Source organism: Cervus elaphus, chromosome 10 (assembly GCF_910594005.1).
Source record: "Cervus elaphus chromosome 10, mCerEla1.1, whole genome shotgun sequence".
In the NCBI taxonomy this organism is placed as follows: Eukaryota; Metazoa; Chordata; class Mammalia; order Artiodactyla; family Cervidae; genus Cervus; species Cervus elaphus.
The window spans coordinates 32,898,734-32,918,333 of record NC_057824.1 but is presented as its reverse complement, the minus strand read 5'-3'; the positions used below and the strand labels follow the sequence as shown (position 1 = coordinate 32,918,333).

The 19,600-nt window shown below is 42.8% G+C and overlaps 1 protein-coding gene across 1 annotated transcript in view; it reads left to right on the top strand.

Moving 5' to 3' along the window:
• The window catches only part of DNAH3 (dynein axonemal heavy chain 3), a 234,557-nt gene extending 218,202 nt beyond the window's left edge, over positions 1–16,355 (top strand). Inside the window, exons 56-61 of the mRNA XM_043914480.1 lie at positions 2,331–2,485; positions 3,313–3,480; positions 4,675–4,817; positions 8,190–8,394; positions 9,339–9,476; positions 15,575–16,355. Coding sequence (XP_043770415.1) covers positions 2,331–2,485; positions 3,313–3,480; positions 4,675–4,817; positions 8,190–8,394; positions 9,339–9,476; positions 15,575–15,928 — 1,163 coding nt within the window. The 3' untranslated portion in view covers positions 15,929–16,355. The remainder of the gene's footprint in view (positions 1–2,330; positions 2,486–3,312; positions 3,481–4,674; positions 4,818–8,189; positions 8,395–9,338; positions 9,477–15,574) is intronic.
• The last annotated feature ends 3,245 nt before the right edge of the window (positions 16,356–19,600 follow it).

The following is a 19,600-nucleotide window of genomic DNA, read 5'->3' as shown; positions in this document are numbered from 1 at the left end:
GCTTTAGAGTGATTAAATTCAGTTTAAAGTAAAAGGTGACACAGACCTTACTTCAGCATAGTGTCCCCTAAAACAAAACCCCAAGCAACTTGCACAACATAAGTTCAGTGGATTATAGTTTGGTGAAAGAACTTTTCCAAATGAGTGAGCCATATTCCCATTATTCCAGGCCACACAGAAGCACATCCCAGAGCTCTTCTTCAGGTCACAGAATGAGTGCATTAGTGTCCTGGGATGTGGTCTTAGTGTTGGACTGCCTGCAGCTCATAAACCAACCCACCCCAGTTGTGTCAGCTGGCCTGAGGATAGTCACTTCCCAACTGTACTAATCAGGATGGACTAGTTAGGCTGAGATGACAAGCAATCTCCAAATCTCAAGGATGTCAGACACCAAAGGTCTATTTCTTGCCCATCCTGTTATACATGTCTGGTGTGAATTGGTGAGGGTCTCTGTTCATTGTAATTGTCTATCGAGGCACAGTTGGCAAAGGCTCTACCAATTTTTGATGCCACCATCTCAACATAGACTTGTGTGGTCACTGCCACAGGGGTAGCACTGAAGAGCTCATGTTGGGAATTAAATATGCAAGAAGTTGTCACCTGGCCACACCTCACTGCAAGAAGTGTAGTGAGGGAAGTGTAGGAGAAGGGAAGGGTAACCTTCCTATGCGCCTGGAAGGAAAGAACTAGATAGAGAACACTGTTAGAGCTCCGAGACCAAGAGACAAACTAACCAAAGAGATAGGTCTTGTTTGGAGAGTGGTGATCTAAATAGATGGACTGAAGTTGAATACATTCTTAATCTGGTACCCCCAGCCCTGTGGCAGAGCCAATGGGAATTCTTGAAGAGATATAAGACATATCCTGTCTCTGTAGAAACTTGTGTTCTTGCTGTAAAGAAGAGCTATGTAAGGAAAGAAATGCACCTTCCTTCATAAACATAAAACCCAGGGCCTTAAGGGTATCCCCTGAAGTAAAATTTGCTGATGAGGGAGGGGTGGTGGCATCCTGAACCATGACTCTGCACCTCAGGTTTACCTTCGCCTGTAGTCCCTCTTTGGTTCCTTCTAGCACTGCCACGCTGACTTCAGGGGGGGACCACTCTCCCTTTAATACTGCAGTTCTAGTGTCATCATAAACCTATTTACGGCTGGGACAAACTATAATGTTCACACTCAATTTTGCTGAAGACCTGAGAAGTCAACAGAGAGAGATCTAGGCGGTGGTTTAAGGTAAAACAGTTTCCGCAGGGCTCAAATTATTACTCAGTAGGTATGAACGCCCCCTTAGTCTCTTACTTCTCCTGTTATGAGCCACCAAGATGTTCCTCTTAGTCATTTAGACCCCTCCAGTGCCAAGAGAAGCTGAGGCCTCTTCAACTTATCATACTTCCTGCTTCATGTCCATAGCCCTGCCCCTTCCTAGCATGGTTGGAATTGGAAATGAACCCACCCTTCAGGAGAGGCTTTGTATGTGTGTGCATGCACACACACACACACACAGATGTGTCTTTTCCTTTCAGACTAATGTCCCAACTTCCAAATATCAGGTAACACACATACTATTGAATCTGATCCAGCTAGAAAATGCATCCTGGGTTGCTGTCTCCTCAAAAGAATTACCTAATTCTTTTTGTAGAAATCTGAGTGTAGAAACCTGAGTTGCAGAGAATGATGTTGATGATGGGGATTGGGGTAGGAGAGTCATATCCCAAAGCAGTGTCTATGGATAATCTCAATTCTCTAAATTTGTGAAAGCGGTAATTGAATGTCTTCCATATGCCAAGCATTGTGCTAAATGTTTTATAACATTTTATTGTTATATTGTATATTGTATATTGTTATATTGTAAGTATTGTTAACCACAACCATGTAAGATGGGTATGCAGTTATCTCTTACTGACAGATGAGAAACTGCTAATAAGTGGCAAAAGTTGGAGCCTAGAAATTGGCTGAAATTGGAACTCAGTGCTGTCTCATGCCACAGTTCTTACCCTGAACCACATTTCTATACTGCTTTTCACATATATGTACACATATACACAAACGTCCAGACAAATATCTGGAAGACGCCTAAATGTTAACAGTTACCTTAGTTGAAATAATTGGTGACAGTATTGCTTTTATTTCAGTTTACTGCTGTTTTCTAAATTCTAATATAGGAACATGTACTATTTTTGTAGCAACCATAATACCAAAAAGGCCTGGTCTTAAACTAAGCTGAGCGTGGTTTTTAGCAACCCTGTGTCCCATTGTTGGCTGGAGGAATCCTGTTTTAGATTAATGACCAAGTTCATTATGGATTCAACTTCTTCTGTTGGCTGTCCCCAGGGGAATGTAATTATGGAGGCAGAGTGACGGATGACAAAGATAGGAGGCTCCTGCTATCCCTTCTGTCCACCTTCTACTGTAAGGAAATCGAGCAGGACCATTACTTTCTTGCTCCTGGAGACACTTACTACATCCCTCCTCATGGCTCCTACCAGGTAAGGGACAGGAGGAGCTTGCCAGTCTCCATGTGGTTAGGATTGCAGTTGTATCCAAGGAGGGCCCAGGGATAGCTTGGGTTTCCTGACTTGGGTCCATAAGCTATTTCAAATCTTCCAAAAAGCCTACAAGATAGACATTATTACTATTTAGTGAATCCTAGGCATTTGGTAGACAAGATCTTTCCAAATATGGGGTCCATCTGCGGGAAAAAGGAAGGGATGGTTAAGGTGAAGCTTTGCTGGTGAACAGGTTCAAATTGCTACTTGAAAACAACGGTTCATAAGGTGGCACAGGGAGGGACAGAAGAACTGGATGGGAGAATGATAAACGGAAGAAAAAAACAAGAGATCTGAAGGATGAAAAGGGCTTGCTTTTTATCAAGCACCTGTTATATACCAAGGCCTTATTCCTTCATAACCTCATTTGTCTTCCCATTTGCAGATACGGAAACTGGGCTTTCAGGTGACTAGCTCAAGGTTACACAATTAGTTTAAGATGGAGCTAGGACCCAAATCCAGTTCTGTCTGAATCCAAATCCAATTTTGTCTCCAAAGCCAAGACTGCTGGTGGAGCAGGAAGGAAGCCAGCAGAGGTGGGAGGGGAGATAACCCATCTACCTTCATATTCATACTCACTGTTCAGAAACCTGTAGGAGGGAAAGCCTGTGATGTCTTGGCCCTGGTGGTGTGTGCATGTGTGTGTGTGTGTGGCCTGTGCTACCAAAACAGTGTGATTTCTATGTGAGTCTGGTCTGGCCAAACCCTGGATGATCTGTGGGACCCCAAGAACCTGAACTTACATTAACTGAAGATTTTCTTTCCAGTCGTATATCGACTATCTCAGGACCCTCCCTATCACAGCCCACCCAGAAGTGTTTGGCCTCCATGAGAATGCTGACATCACCAAAGACAACCAGGAAACCAACCAGCTATTTCAAGGAGTGCTCCTGACTCTCCCTAGGCAATCAGGAGGGAGTGGCAAGTCCCCTCAGGTAACCAGCCTTGAATTCAATTTCCTAGGCAATCTTCCCTGTAGTGGGCTTGCAGGATTATGGGTGATGACCAAGAAGGAAGAAAAGCGGAGGCGTGGCAGACCCCTGAGGAAGGGCATGGGTGCTCTGGTCTTACTGTTGAGAGCCCTTAAATACTGAGCTGGTTTCTTAAAATGTCAGTCATTCCTATATAACCTTCATGATTCATTGTTATATCCACATATCATCTATACTCCATTTACATAATATTTTAAACCAAACCTCTTTTGCTTAAAAACATTTTAAAAACTGCACATCAGGATCGTAAGTGAAAACAAATCCAGTACCATTTCGATAAAGTCATGACAGCCACAAAAAGAAAATGAAGGTTAAACATTATTAGGTTCTTCCGGCTGCTGCTGCTGAGGTCTTGCTGGCTCCTTGGGAAAAGAGGAGGATCAACAAGTGTTACAGAGCATTTAATTAGTCCTGACCTGACCTGAGACTTTTTCCTTGAAGGGAATGAAAAGAAAAAGGTGGCTAAAACTTGACAAGAGAGTGACTTTCTCACCACGTGATTCAATATTATTTCTCCAAGTCCTGGGGACACCTGGAATCATTTTGGGTGCCTCTTATGATCATTTCACTTGGTCTACAGATGAGGGCAAAATGAGCCATACAAGAAGTGACCCACTTCCTGGCACTCATAAACCCAGAGGCAGCGCCAGACCCAAAAGCACATCTCCTGACTCTGGCCTGTTCTCTCTTTTCCTTCTCTTCTCTTCTCCAACTTCTAAGCCACCCCATGTTCAACTTTTCTCAGCTGTGGATTTTGCATATAGTTGGCTTTGCATATCTGCAGGTTTTGCATCCTTCCAGGAGTGACCTTAAAGACTGGAGGAGTTCTGCAGGGTTCAGCACTTCCCTGAGGCTACCAGGCTGGCTGAGCCGGAATTCCTCGCCCAACCCTCAGGCCTTCGTTCTGGCCAGGACTGTCACTGTTTGGCTTAGAGGCAATGTCCTCCCTAAGTCTGGGGCCAGCATGGGTAGCCTCCTTACCTTCAAGGCAGAATTGGTTTCTGTAGGAGAGCTCCCAAGAAGCTCCTATAGACTAAGTTTAAAAAGACAAATGCTCTCTGCCTTAGGTTTACTTGGAAAAAGTCACAGCCCAGAGGTCTTGTTTCTCATTCACCTCTCTAATGCTTACACTTTAAGGAAGTGGTTGAGGAGCTGGCCCAGGACATACTCTCCAAGCTTCCCAATGCCTTTGACTTGGAGTTGGTCATGAAGTTGTACCCTGTGGTCTATGAAGAATCCATGAACACTGTCCTAAGGCAAGAGCTCATCAGATTCAACAGGTGGGCTGTATGGTCTTACTTGGATCCTGGGAGTTAGAGTGTGAGGGGAAGGGTCTAGTAGGCAGTAACTAGAAAGGACACTTGATAAAGGTTGCTGTGCAGAGTTGGTTTGCCCTACCTGCAGGAAGGCCTATAAATAGGGGCATCCCAGCATGTGTCGGTCCAGGGTTAAATCATTCCTTCTATTCATTTGCTCTTATTCACTCATGTGACATCTGTTCAGTTCAGTTCACTCAGTCGTGTCCGACTCTTTGCGACCCCATGAATCGCAGCACACCAGGCCTCCCTGTCCATCACAAACTCCTGGAGTTGACTCAAACTCATGCCCATCGAGTCAGTGATGCCATCCAGCCATCTCATCCTCTGTCGTCCCTTTCTCCTCCTGCCCTCAATCCCTCCCAGTGTCAGAGACATCTGTAAAGTAGGGTTAAAACCAATAGGCTAATAGTGAAAGTAATCATTAAAGCCACTTTTATTGAAGCTTTATTACCAGATATGGCTCCAAGTACCACTCAAGCCTGTGCATTCAAACCACACAATAGTCTTTTAGAATACGCACAATTGGTAATCCCTCTACTATTGTTTTACGGATGAGAAAACTGATACCCAGAAGGGCTAAGTAGTTTGCTCCAGGTGACACAGTGATTCAGTGACTGAACTGAGTTTGAACTCAGACTGATTCCAAAGCCCCTGCACTTAGCCAGTATGTGAAATCAGGGTAAACTTATAAAGGGTGGGGAGAAGTTCAACCCATTGCCTCTACTCCAGGGGCAAGGAATGGCTATTATAAGATGGCATGGGGCTAAGGGTCTCTGGCCTTCTATTCTAGTCCCCCCTCACTTCTCCAGAGCACAGAACCCAGTGGGATCACCTTGATTTGATTTCTAGTCAAAACTGAAAGCATTTCAAAACACCATCTAGGAGAGATGAGACCTCATCTCTTCCACCTTCAAGTCAAGGTTCTTGTTGCTCCACATACTCTTATTTTTATTTTTTTTTAAATGTTTTAATTAATAAATATTTTATCCTCATTGTTTTCCTCTAATTTTATTCATTTACTACAAACCCTTGTGTCAAGGGCTGACTTTCAATAGACTGCAGTGAGGGAGCTGCTCTGCTGTGTAATAAACCCAGAACCAGAAGCAGGTCATCAGGGAATGGTTTAGCACCAGGTTCCCCAAGAACGTGTGGTGGGCGAGGGGGCGCCCGCCTTTCCAGCCATGCCCCGTGTCCCAGGACGAAGGACTCTCTGTACCGGACCCCAGTCCTGGTGCACAGCAGGGCGCACCACACCATGCCCCCAGGGATGCTGGTGGCAGCCTGCTGGCAGGGACGGTGGGGGACCGGCTATCCGAGGACAGCCGATGCGCCCATGGCACTGCCAGATCCTTCCGTCTGGGCGAGATTCTGACTTAGAGGCACTCAGTCATAATCCCACAGGTGGTAACTTCGCCCCATTGGCTCCTCAGCCAAGCACATACACCAAATGTCTGAGCCTGCGACCACAGACTCTAAATGCTATTGTCTCCGTTTTTGCTCAATGGTCATTTCTTAGTTATAGGGACAGCCCTGACTCTGAAAGACAAGGGAACTGGAAGAATTTCATCTAAGAATTGATAGACCCCCTTAGTTTTAGTGTTACTCTCTAGAGTCAGTAGTCAGTTGGCCATATGGGTGACCAAGCAAAATACAGAGTCAAAGTTGCTGACTACTTGAGTCAATACCTTGGTATGATAGGATGCAGTCCTTGTTCATCCAGACACCAGGCCAATGACTTTCCTCCTCCGCCACTCATTTGCGCCTAAGGTCATTGGAGCTCTTGGTGATTACAGTCACCTTCACTAGCCTTTGGGCTTTCCTAGTAGCTCAGTTGGTAAAGAATCCACCTGCAACGCAGGAGACCCCGCTTCAATTCCTGAGTCAGGGAGATCCCCTGGAGAAGGGCTAGGCTACCCACTCACGTATTCTTGGGCTTCCTGGTGGCTCAGCTGGTAAAGACTCCACCTGCAATGCAGGAGACCTGGGGTTGATCCCTGGGTTGGGAAGATCCCCTGGAGAAGGGAACAGGCTACCCACTCCAGTATTCTGGCCTGGAGGATTCCATGGACTGTGTTGTCCATGGGGGTCGCAAAGACTCAGACACAACTGAGTGACTTTCACTAGCCTTTACCACTGGCCATTATAATATAAGAGAAGAGGGTAACAGCACTTATATTTCAGTGATGCTCAGGATTAATTACATTGGGCAATACTGTAACATACCTTCCCATTACTCTCTTTTTTTTTTTTTTGCCTATTCACCTAGTGGTATGAGAAGCCCAGAATGACAGTTCAGCTTCCAGTTCAGGGGAACCATTATTGCATCTTCTAGGGCAAACTTTCCTCCTTGAGTACTAAAAATCTTGAAACCAGCAGGTCTCATAGTTGCAAGAATAGAAATAGAACTTTTGCAAGTAGGTCTTTAGGTGTAATAGAGGTCTGTGGTATAATCCCTTAGAGGGTAGTTTTGCTCTTAACTCCTCGGCCAAATATATACACCAATGATGTGTTTGAACCTTAAATTCCTCTTAATATAAATGTTTAATGGTTACACATTCAGGAATCTGTTTCTCGGGTTTAAGCATTCTCATGTCCATTTGGCTGGGATTCCATAAATCTTTGGACATGACAAGCTCTCTCTGGTAGCAGATTCTTTGGCAGTCTCAGGCCCCCCTGGACTTGGTGACTCCCCATAATAGAGGCCAGAGACAAAGGCAGATGATCTTAGAATCTTTTAGGCTCTTCAGCTGCCTTTTCTCAGGTAGGCATGAACCTCACAGTCTATAAAAAGAATTTTGTTTTTAAAACAAAGAAGAAGCCTTAAAATTGCATTACCCTTTGACCCAGAAGTTCTACTTTTACTAAGAATATCATTATAAGTCTCTGCAAAGTTTGATATAGATGGATGTCCCTAGTAATGTTATTTACAGTAACAACAGTCTAGAAATAATATGTTTCAGCAAGAGGAATAATTAGATAAAATGGAACACCTTGCAGTCATTAAAAAGGATGATTTTAGGTAGGTCTCTATTGACTAGGGAAGATGTTCCCTTTATGCTAAGAGAGAAAAACAAATTACATATATATATATGATCCCATTAAAAATAATTTGTGTTTACATATAAAAAAATCTAGAAAGCTATACATCAGAGTTATCTTTGGGTGGTGAGAGAGTGGGTGATTTAATTTTTTCTCATCTTTACAATTCTTCTCTCATGAATGTATATATCTGACTTTTTAAAGGGAGGAGAAGTAAAAGGAGGCTTGGAGGCAGTGCACTTGGGGTAGAATTAGGTCAATGAGAGCCAGGCTGAGTCTTCTTTGTTCTTGCAGATTGACAGAAGTGGTCCACAGAAGCCTCATCGATCTGGGCCGAGCAATTAAAGGGCAGGTTCTGATGTCCTCAGAGCTGGAGGATGTCTTCAGTAGCATGCTTGTGGGTAAAGTGCCGGCCATGTGGATGGCAAAGTCCTACCCATCACTGAAGCCCCTGGGAGGCTATGTGGCTGACCTGCTGGCCCGCCTGGCCTTCTTCCAGGTACCTCGGAGTCAGGGCAACTGGGCACCTGGGATTCTCATTCAGGTGGAGAGGACATTCTACAATATGACAGATTAGAGGTGGAAGGGGATAGGGTAGCCACAGGGCATCCTGGATTGAGCACCTACCTACTGGAAACTCTTACTGGGGTTGAGGACAGGAGGGAGGCTTTCAAAGTCCTTGAAAAGTTTATAGCCTATAAAGGCAGGAATAGGAACAAGAATAAATGCTACAAACCGGTGTCTCATGGGCTACATACAGCTCATGGGCCAACAGATAGACTTGGTTTGGCTACCTGGTAATTTAAAAATCTGAGGGCTTCCCTGGTGGCTCAGAGGTAAAGAATCTGCCTGTCAATAAAGAAGACAGTGGATGATCCCTGATCCAGGAAGAGCCCACATGCAGTTGGAGCAACTAAACCCATGCACCACAACTACTGATGCTCAAGCACCCTAGAGCCTGTGCTCCTCAATTACAGAGTAGCACCTGCTTGCTGCAACTAGAGGAAAGTTTGTGCAGCAATGAAAATGAATACAAATTTTAAATTATTAAAAAAAAGAAAACTTTGAGCTAGCATATAAATACTGGATTATTACATATAAAAATACAGATGTTTGTCCTGCAAAAAAAGGAAGACCTGAATCAATGGACCTGCATACCTGCTTGGCAACTACTGCTGGAATTGAGTAGCTGCTGCTTAGTTTAGACAAGACATATATTCTCTACTGCTATAGTCCCTCCCACTCTCTACTGTATCCCTGACACCAGCTTGCACCAGTGCTTTTTACTTCAAAGTGGGAAAATATAAGATAAACTACAAAGTCTGCCTGTTTCCAGAAAAATGAGAAAAAGCCTATTTCTTTATGGGACTCATTTTTATTATTGCCTTTGAACTATCTTTGATGTATTATTGATTTTGCATTTTTATTTCTGTGGTTCTCCAGGATTGGATTGACAATGGACCTCCTGTGGTCTTCTGGATCTCTGGATTCTACTTTACACAGTCCTTTTTGACAGGTGTCTCTCAGAATTATGCTCGGAAATACACCATCCCCATTGACCACATTGGATTTGAGTTTGAGGTAGGGGCATTTTACAGTACAACAGCTCAAAGGGGCAACCAGAGAAAGCAGTGTTGTCCATTTCCTTGAGTCCAAACATTTAGATGTGTTAAGGTTCAAATACTTCTGAGATGATGCAAATAAAGTATTTAGCATGACTTAAAGTAGCTCCAAGGAGAAGGAAATGGCAACCCACTCCAGTATTTTAACCTGGAGAATCCTAGGGACGGAGGAGCCTGGTGGGCTGCCGTCTAAGGGGTCGCACAGAGTCAGACACGACTGAAGTGACTTAGCAGCAGTAGCAGCAGCAGCAAAGTAGCTCCAAGTTATCCCCAACAGAATCAGAGGATTCCCAATGCTTTGTCTCTTGTGTATATAAAAAAAGAATCTTTCCAGAGGAGAACTCTGCCACAGCTGTACCAAGAATAATGAAAGCATATTCTATACTGTCTATTCAACATGGTGGACTTTTCATTTGGAAAGATGTTAAAGGTCTTGTGTAGGGCTTTGCTTAAAGTCAAAGGATGCCAATAGTCAAGAATCACCCAATCCATGTTTGGAGAGAAAGGAGTAAGACAGACTTTAATAGAGCATTGTAGAATTTTAAATTTTATGGAAAGATCCTTTGAGATCATTTCATCCAGACGTCACAAAATAATTGCCTTAGATATTAATTTAGTTTATAAATGAACTTGATTGGCCTTTGTTGTTGTTGTCGTTCAGTCACTAAGTTGTGTCTGACTCTTAGGGACCCCATGGATGCACATCTGGTTTTCCTGTCCTTCATCACCTCCCAGAGCTTGCTCAAACTCATGTCCATTAAGTCAGTGATGCCATCCAACCATCTCGTCCTCTGTCGTCCCCTTCTCCTGCCTTCAATCTTTCCCACCATCAAGGTCTTTTGTAATGAGTCTGTTCTTTGTATCAGGTGGCCAAAGTATTGGAGCTTCAGCTTCAGCATCAGTCCTTCCATTGAATATTCAGGGTTAATTTCCTTTAGGATTCACTGATTTGATCTCCTTGCAGTCCAAGGGAGTCTCAAGCGTCTTCTCCAACACCACAGTTCAAAAGCATCAATTCTTTGGTGCTCAGCCTTCTTTATGGTCCAACTCTCACATCCATACATGAATACTGGAAAAACCATAGCTCTGACTATGTGGACCTTTGTTGGAAAGGTAATGTCTCTGCTTTTTAATATGCTGTTTAGGTTTGTCAAATCTTTCTTCCAAGGAGCAAGCGTCTTTTAATTTCATGGCTGCTGTCACCATCTGCATTGAGTTTGGAGCCCAAGAAAATAAAGTCTGTCACTGTTTCCATTGTTTCCCCAACTATTTGCCATGAAGTGATAGGACCAAAAGCCATGATCTTACTTTTTTGAATACTGAATTTTAAGCCAGGTTTTTTGCTCCCCTCTTTCACTTTCATCAAGAGGCTCTTCAGTTCCTCTTTGCTTTCTACCATAAGGGTGGTGTCATCTGCACATCTGAGGTTATTGATATTTCTCCTGGCAATCTTGATTCCAGCTTGTGCTTCATCCAGTCTGGCACTTTGCATGATGAACTCTACATATATGTTAAATAAGCAGGGTGACAATACACAGTCTTGACATACTCCTTTCCCTATTTTGAACCAGTTTGTTGTTCCATGTCCGGGTCTTCTTGACCTACATAGGTTTCTCCGGAAGCAGGTAAGCGGGTCTGGCATTATCATCTCTTTAAGAATGTTCCACTGTTTGTTGTGATCCACACAAAGGCTTTAGCATAGTCAATGAAGCAGATGTTTTTCTGAATCTTTCTTGCTTTTTTGATGATCCAATAGATGCTGGCTATTTGATCTCTGGCTCCTCTGCCATTTCTAAATCCAGCTTGAACATCTGTAAGTTCTTAGTTCACGTACTGTTGAAGCCTACCCTGGAGAATTTTGAGCATTACTTTGCTAGCGTGTGAGACGAGTGCAAATATGTGGTAGTTTGAACATTATTTGGCATTGCACTTCTTTGGGATTGGAATGAAAATTGACCTTTTCCAATTCTGTAGCCACTGTTTAGTTATCCAAATTTGCTGACATATTCAGTGTAGCACTTTCACAGCATCATCTTTTAGGATTTGAAACAGCTCAGCTGGAATTCCATCACCTTCTCTAGCTTGCTTCATAGTGATGCTTCCTAATGTCCACTTGACTATACACTCCCAAGATGTCTGGCTCTAGGTGAATGATCACACCATCGTGGTTATGTGGGTCATGATCATTTTTGTCTAGTTCTTCTGTGTATTCTTGCCACCACTTCTTAGTATCTTCTGCTTTAGTTAGGTCTATACCATTTCTGTCCTTTATTGTGCCCATCTTTGCATGAACTGTTCCCTTGGTATCTCTAATTTTCTTGAAGAGATCTCTAGTCTTTCTCATTCTATTGTTTTCCTCTATTTCTTTGCACTGATCACTGAGGAAGCCTTTTTTTTTTTTTAATCTCTCCTTGCTATTCTTTGGAACTCTGCATTCAGATGGTATATCTTTCCTTTTCTCCTTTGCCTTTCACTTCCCTTCTTTTCTCAGCTATCCGTAAGGCCTCCTTAGACAACCATTTTGCCTTTTTGCATTTCTTCTTCTTGGGGATGACTTTGATCACCACCTCCTGTACAGTGTTACAAACCTCTGTCCATAGTTCTTCAAGCACTCTATCAGATCTATTCTTGAATCTATTTGATCTATTCTTGAATCTATATCTTGAATCTATTTGTCACTTCCACTGTATAATCGTAAGGGATTTGATTTAGGTCATACTTGAATGGCCCTGTGGTTTTCCCTTACTTTCTTCAATTTAAGCCTGAATTTTGCAATAAGTTCATGATCTGAGCCACTGTCAGCTCTCAGTTTTGTTTTTGCTGACTGTATAGAGCCTCTCCATCTTTGGCTGCAAAGAATATAACCAATCTGATTTCAGTATTGATCATCTGGTGATGTCTATGTGTTAAGTCATTTCTTGTGTTGCTGAAAGAGGGTGCTTCCTATGACCAGTGCATTCTCTTGGCAAAACTATTAGCCTTGCCCTGCTTTATTTTGTACTCCAAGGCCAAACTTGCCTGTTCCCCCAGATATCTCTTGACTTTATACTTTTGCATTCCAGTCCTGTATGATGAAAAGGACATCTTTTTTTTTTTTTTTTTTTTGGTGTTAGTTCCAAAAGGTCTTATAGGTCTTCACAGAACCATTCAACTTCAGCTTCTTTGGCACTGGTGGTTGGTGCATAGACTTGGATTACTGTGATACTGAATGGTTTTGCCTTGGAAACAAACAGAAATCATTCTTTCATTCTTGAGACTGCACCCAAGTACTGCATTTCGTACTCTTTCATTGACTATGCAGGCTACTCTACTTCTTCTGAGGAATTCTTGCCCACAGTAGTAGATATAATGGTCATCTGAATTAAATTTGCCCATTCCAGTCCATTTTAGTTCACTGATTCCTAAAATGTCAGTGTTCACTCTTGCCATCTCCAATTTACCTTGATTCATGGACCTAACATTCCAGGTTCCTATACAGTATTGTTCTTTACAGCATCAGACTTTACTTTGAACACCAGACACATGCACAACTGGGCATTTTTTCCATTTTGGCTCAAACTCTTCACTCCTTATGGAGCTGTTTCTCTGATCTTCTTCAGTAGCCTATTGGGCACCTACCGACCTGGGGATTTCATCTTTCAGTGTTATATCTTTTTGCCTTTTGATACACTTATGGTGTTTGAAAGGTTGTGGCTGCGAGCCATGTGTTACCCTGGGATTCATGACATTGGAGAGGATTTCAATCCAGGGCCAGAGACAAGTCTTGACTACTCGGAGCTTTTTGTGTGGCAAAGTTTCATTAAAGTATAATAGAGATAGGGAAAGCTTCTGACATAGACATCAGAAGGGGACAGAAAGAGTGCCTGCTTGCTAGTTTTTAGCAAGGCATTTATGTCTGTTAGCAAGTTTCTAATCTGAAGAGAGACACCTCAAGTCTGAGGGAGTTTCACCAGGCCCCTCTCCCACAATATACATTTTGAGATAGAATGGCTCAAGGTGAGTCATCCCCCAGCCATAAAGTAACTGACATGAGTACTGGTTTGTTGAGTCATTATCAGCCCAAGCTTTGAAGAAAAAAAAAAGGTTAGTCTTAGGTGGAACCAATTTGAAGAAAGGCAAATTCCAAAGCAAAAACATAGTTTCATTAACATAGCTTAAGAAAAACATTTCCATAATAAAGAAATGGTTAGCTCAAGGTCTGAGAAAAGTTATTTCAGGTATTGTCAACAGAGAAGGGAAAGAAGTCTGCCGCTCGCAGTTTATTTTCTCCTACAGCTTGGGGACCTCTTATGGAGGCTGTTACCACCCTCAGGTTCTCAAGGCAAGAATACTGAAGTGGTTTACCATTCCCTTCTCCAGTGGACCATGTTTTGTCAGAACTCCCCACCATGACCCATCCGTCTTGGGTGGCCCTACAAGGCATGACTCATAGTTTCATTGAGTTAGACAAGGCTGTGATCCATGTGATCAGTTTGGTTAGTTTTCTGTGATTGTGGTTTTCATTCTGTCTGCCCTCTGATGAATGAGGGTAACAGGCTTATGGAAGCTTCCTAATGGGAGGGGCTGGCTGTGGGGAAAACTGGGTCTTGCTTTGGTAGGTGGGGCCATGCTCAGTAAATCTTTAATCTGATTTTCTGCTGATGGGGGGGCGGGGACAACACAGTGTGTTCCCTCCCTGTGGTTTGGCCTGAGGCCACACCATGGTAGGGGTAATGGCGGTAATGGTGACCTCCTTCAAAAGGACTTATTGCCAGCACACCACAGCTCCCAGGACTGTTGTAGTCAGTGCCCTTGACCTCATGGCAGGCCACGGTCAACTCACGCCTCTGCTGGAGACTCCTGGACACTCACAGGCATGTTTGGCTCAGTCTCTTGTGAGGTAACTGCTCCTTTCTCCTGGGTTTGGGTGCACACAAGGTTTTGTTTGTGCCCTCCAAGTGTCTGTTTCCCCAGTCCCGTGGAATTTCTGTAATCAAATCCACCAGCCTTCAAAGTCGAATTCCTGGGGGTTCTCAGTCCTTTTGCTGGATCCCCAGGTTGGGAAATCTGTTGTGGGCCCTAGAACTTTTACAACAGTGTGAGAACTTCTTTGGTGTAACTGTTCTCCAGTTTGTGGGTCGTCTGTTCGATGACTCTATAGTGGAGCTAATGGTGACTTCCTCCAAAAGGACTTATGCCACATACCACGCCTCCCAGGTTTGCTGCTGCCAGAGCCCCTGTCCCCACAGCAGGCCACTGCTGACCTGTGCCTCCGCAGGAGAACACGCAGACACTCAAAGGCAGGTCTGGCTCAGTCTCTTGTGGGGGTCACTGCTCCTTTCCCTTGGTCCTGATGTGTACAGGGTTGTTTGTACCTCCAAGGATCTCTGGCAGGTCTGGGGTTTGATTCTAAATGTGATTTTGCCCCTTCTACCAGCTTGTCAGGGCTTCTTTGCCCTTGGATGTGGCGTGTTTTGTTTTTGGTTTTTTTTTTTTTTGGTGGGATACTACATTCTCCTGTCAATGGTTGTTCAGCAGCTAGTTATGATTTTGGTGTTCTTACAAGAGAAGATGAGCACATGTCCTTCTACTTCGCAACCTTAAAGAAGTTTATCAGCTCTGAATCTAAACAATGATATGCTGGGGCTGGCTTATACTAACTTACCAGAGCCAGTTACAGGTGGTTGTTAAATAATGGATACACTGAAATTGATCATGGTGGGGCTCTTTATACCACAGAAATTGACAGAAACTAAAAATCAAAGTTTTACTTCTTCTACTAGAGAACTATTTTACCAGCATGCAGCTGAATCTAACCCCTCACTTTACAGATCCATATTCAGAAAGGGGAAAGATTATACAAGGTCACTAAGCTAGGTAATAGTTAAGGTGGCCTCCTGGTTCTTGCTGACTGGAAATCAGACATGGCCCACGTAGCATGTAGGAATATTATCAGAGAAGTCTCAGTGTCCTGGGAGACAGACAGTAAAGCCAGTTTTTACCTTTTCGGTTTCTTAATGCTGCCTCATTTAGGAAAATGGCAGGTAACAATGGAACTCACAGCTTCCTGTCTTTCAGGTAACCACACAAGAAACAGTTATGGAGAGTAACCCAGAAGATGGGGCCTACATAAAAGGACTCTTCTTAGAAGGTGCCCGTTGGGACAGGAAAAAGATGCAGATCGGGGAGTCTTTCCCAAAAATCCTCTATGATCCATTGCCCATCATTTGGCTGAAACCTGGGGAAAGTGCAGTGTTTCTGCATCAGAACATTTATGTGTGTCCAGTCTATAAAACAAGTGCCCGGAGAGGTACCCTCTCCACAACAGGGCACTCCACCAACTATGTCCTATCCATTGAACTCCCAACTGACAGGCCTCAGAAGCACTGGATAAACCGAGGAGTAGCCTCTCTGTGCCAGCTAGATAATTGATGGCATGTGTTTCAACGCAAAATAAAGAGTATCATTCTTGACTGAAATATAGCTTTCCTTTCTTGAGAGTCACATGGTATGATGATGATCACCAGGGAAGCCCCAATGATGGTGACAATTATATTAATGGAGCACTTGCTATGATCTAGTATTTTAGAGCAGTCCTATAAAGTAGGTTATTATCCTTACTTTATGGGTGCAGAAACCAAGATATAGAGAAAGTAATATTTCTCCAAGTCAGGTAGTTACTAAAATAGTGGAGCCTAGTTTTGAATACAGGCAATAGGATTCTTTAGCCTAGACCTTGAGTCATGTGGCTAAGCTCCCTGATTTTTTTTTTTCCTATTATTTTGCTATAACTGTCACTGAATTTTAATTGCTTCTCTCTTAATCTGTTAGATAGCATCACCAACTCAGTGGACACGAATTTGATCAAACTCTGGAGATAGTGGAGGACAGGGAAGCCTGGTGTGCTGCAGTCCATGGTGTTGCAAAGAGTCAGACATGACTTAGTGACTGAATTATAATCACTGTTGTCTCCATTCCAGTGATGCAAAAATGGAGGCTTAGAAAAGTAACTAGTTCAATTTTACAGCTAGCCAGTGGTAGAACTGGACCCCCAATTCTTCTTCACTAGCTTACACAGATGGGTAGAAATTTCAGGAAGAAAGGAGACATGGGAGAACCATTATTTGTTGCTTGCCATGGGCTTCCCTTGTAGCTCTGTTGGTAAAGAAACTGCCTTCAGTGCAGGCAGACCCAGGTTCGATCCCTGGGTTGGGAAGATCCCCTGGAGAAGGAAATGGCAACCCACTCCAGTATCCTTGCCTGGAAAATCTCATGGACAGAGGAGCCTGGTGGACTGCAGTCCATGGGGTCGCAAAGAATTGGGCATGACTGAGCGACTAACATGGTTTATCCTTGGGCTTTTAGATATCTTGCCTGTTCCTATGATTGTTTTCCCCTGTAGAAGATCAGGAAAACTAAGTATCTTGCCTATGATCACCCAGTTCTTTCACCCTGAAGAGCCAGATTTTGAGCCAAGATCTTTCTGGCTCTAGAACCCATTCATTTTTCACTGCTTCATGCTGCCTCCTTATTGAGGACTTGGGTATATTGTGATGTGGAATTTTAGAGATGTGTAGTTCCAACAACCATGTCCAAGAAATTTCTAGTTTATTGCTGTTTCTTCCCAGGGCCAGCTGGAAGAGAATCCCAAAGGAGATAAAAACAAAATTCTTGATGTATTCTCAACTAACTCTCATGTAGCTCTTTGGCTCTAAATAGCTACTTCTAAGGCATTCCGTTGGTCAGCTCATAGATGAGCAAAGACATAAGACTTCTTGAGTCTTAATGTGTCTGGCCTGGCTCCCCAGCTTCTACACTAGAAGAAACGTTCTGACTTGGACTGTTTTTCTTGAACAAAGCTTCTGAGAACCACATAAACATATTTCAGAAAACTTGTTTCTTCATGGGAACGTGGAGTCAATCAAATTATGATTGAGGATTCTGAATTCTGAGGTCAGCAAATCATCTAATTGATCCTAAGTGCAAAAGCAGGGTGGGGCTGGGTGGGGGGGTGGTGTGGTTCTCCAAATCTTGCCAGTGGGCAATAAAGAGTGAGGAGAAGATACTTTTTCTCAGCTCTAAGTATGTGGTTCAAAAGATATTTTTTTAAAGAAAAGTAACTTTTTCCAATGGAGGGAAAAAAAATCGGAATTAACAGATAGCTAGAACTGCCGTATTGTCTATTATTCCAAATAGATTGTTAAGTCATATGAGATGGAAAGGTGGTCAGGAACCCAAATCCCTGGAATCTTGGACTGGTTGAGGTAAGTCAGACTGCAAACTATAAGGCAGCAAAGAGGTTGCTAAAAGGACAACTGAAATTCAATTATAGTTATCTAACTCCAGCTTCAGCAGCAAAAAGCTGATGGAGGCAGGGACTGTTTCATTCCTCAGCGGTCAAGGGACAGAATGTTTGTATGTGATGGATTAAATTTTTGTAATTTAAAAAAATTTCCCTCTGGGAAAGTGCAGTAGGTTCTTCAAAAGTCCTGGTGAATTAGAGGCTGGAACTCTGGAGCAGAAACGGCCAGAGATCAGCTCCGTGAGAAGCTGTAGGCCCTGTCTATAAATAGCTCAGCAGATGACATCAGACAAACCTTGTCACCAAGCTAGTTCTTTCTCTCTAAAAATATGGCTCTTGAGTAAATAGTTTTCAGTCCTTGTCAGCCTTGGAAGAAAATGTCATTAAAAGAGGCAGTGTAGGGGATGCTTCCAAAAGACCAAAGAAGGAGATTTAATAGGGGGTAGAAGAGAAAGTGAAAAAGTTATTATAAACAAGTAGGTTTCATGGAAAGTTGGAGAGGAAATTATGATTTTGTGTAACAGAGTATGCATCTTTGCAAAGGCAGGTAGGCATATATAATTCACATTTAGCTTAAGATTCCTGGTACACGGAAGGTACTTAGAGGTTAACTAGCAATTCGATGGACTTTCATTTTGGAGGAGTCCTTCCATTTTGGAGGAAGGATGATTTCTACTTCTCATAGAGTAAGATAAAAATTGCATATTCAAAATCACCTTGAATTACTTAGAAAGGGATCATGATGGGGACAGCAAGTCATGTTTCACTAAGTTCAGCACAGCTAGTTTTTCCTCCACCCCAAGAACAGGTCATTGTTTCATTGACTGACCACCAGATAAAGTAGCTGGCTTGAGTTCACAGGCTTTATATTGTTTTAGAAACACTTAACTTTAAACATTAGAACCACCTCTTGGTAGGGAAATACTTCCACAGTGAGATGAGACAGAAAGAGACTGACTGATGGAACAGCATATTGATGTCTCTGAAGTCAAGTTGGGCTGGGGTATGTGCTCACTGAATGTGGAGTGGCCAACACGCCAACCAACATATTTACATTTCTCTCTCTTCATCAAAGGCCTATAGCTATATTTTTATTAAATATGTACATGCTATATCTTATAGCATGATATATATATATCAATATATATATATTGACACAGTATTATATTTGCTCTCAATGTTATTGACAAACCCTGCAATATTTACTTAACCTGAGCATGAAAAAGTATGCTCCTGCTCACAGGAATATATTTGAAGCTGAAATACATATACTTTAAATTAGAGACTCTGTGTGACTAGGTAATCCTAAACTAGGTATGGGCAGGAAGTTATCAACTACTGCTTCTGAGGGTCACAAGGCCATTTTGGTAAATGGTACAGAGAGACCAAAATAAATAGAGATTTTTCTTTATTGGTGATTACCCATCCCCTCTGGAGGTAAGAGGGAATGAGACACTGATATACAAATGACCTGCCATGGGAATCTCACCTGTATCCACACATGCAAGGGAATAAGTACTTTGTGTTTTGATCTCTACTTGTTCCATTTCTGTTTGGACATAATTTGAAAGCCAGCTTAGCTCTTGTACTTCCTAATTATATTATGATAAAATTCTCAATGAATGCAGTATGAATTTCTAGTGAGCCTTTCAGGTCTTAGGTGTATCCAAAGTAATCACAGGCTTTAAGATAAACTAAATATATGCATTTACCTAAGATATGCACTTTTGTGTATGTGTACATCTGGGGCAGAGATGTGTCTCATAAAATTTCAGTGAAAAACCATGATTGATCCAAAGATG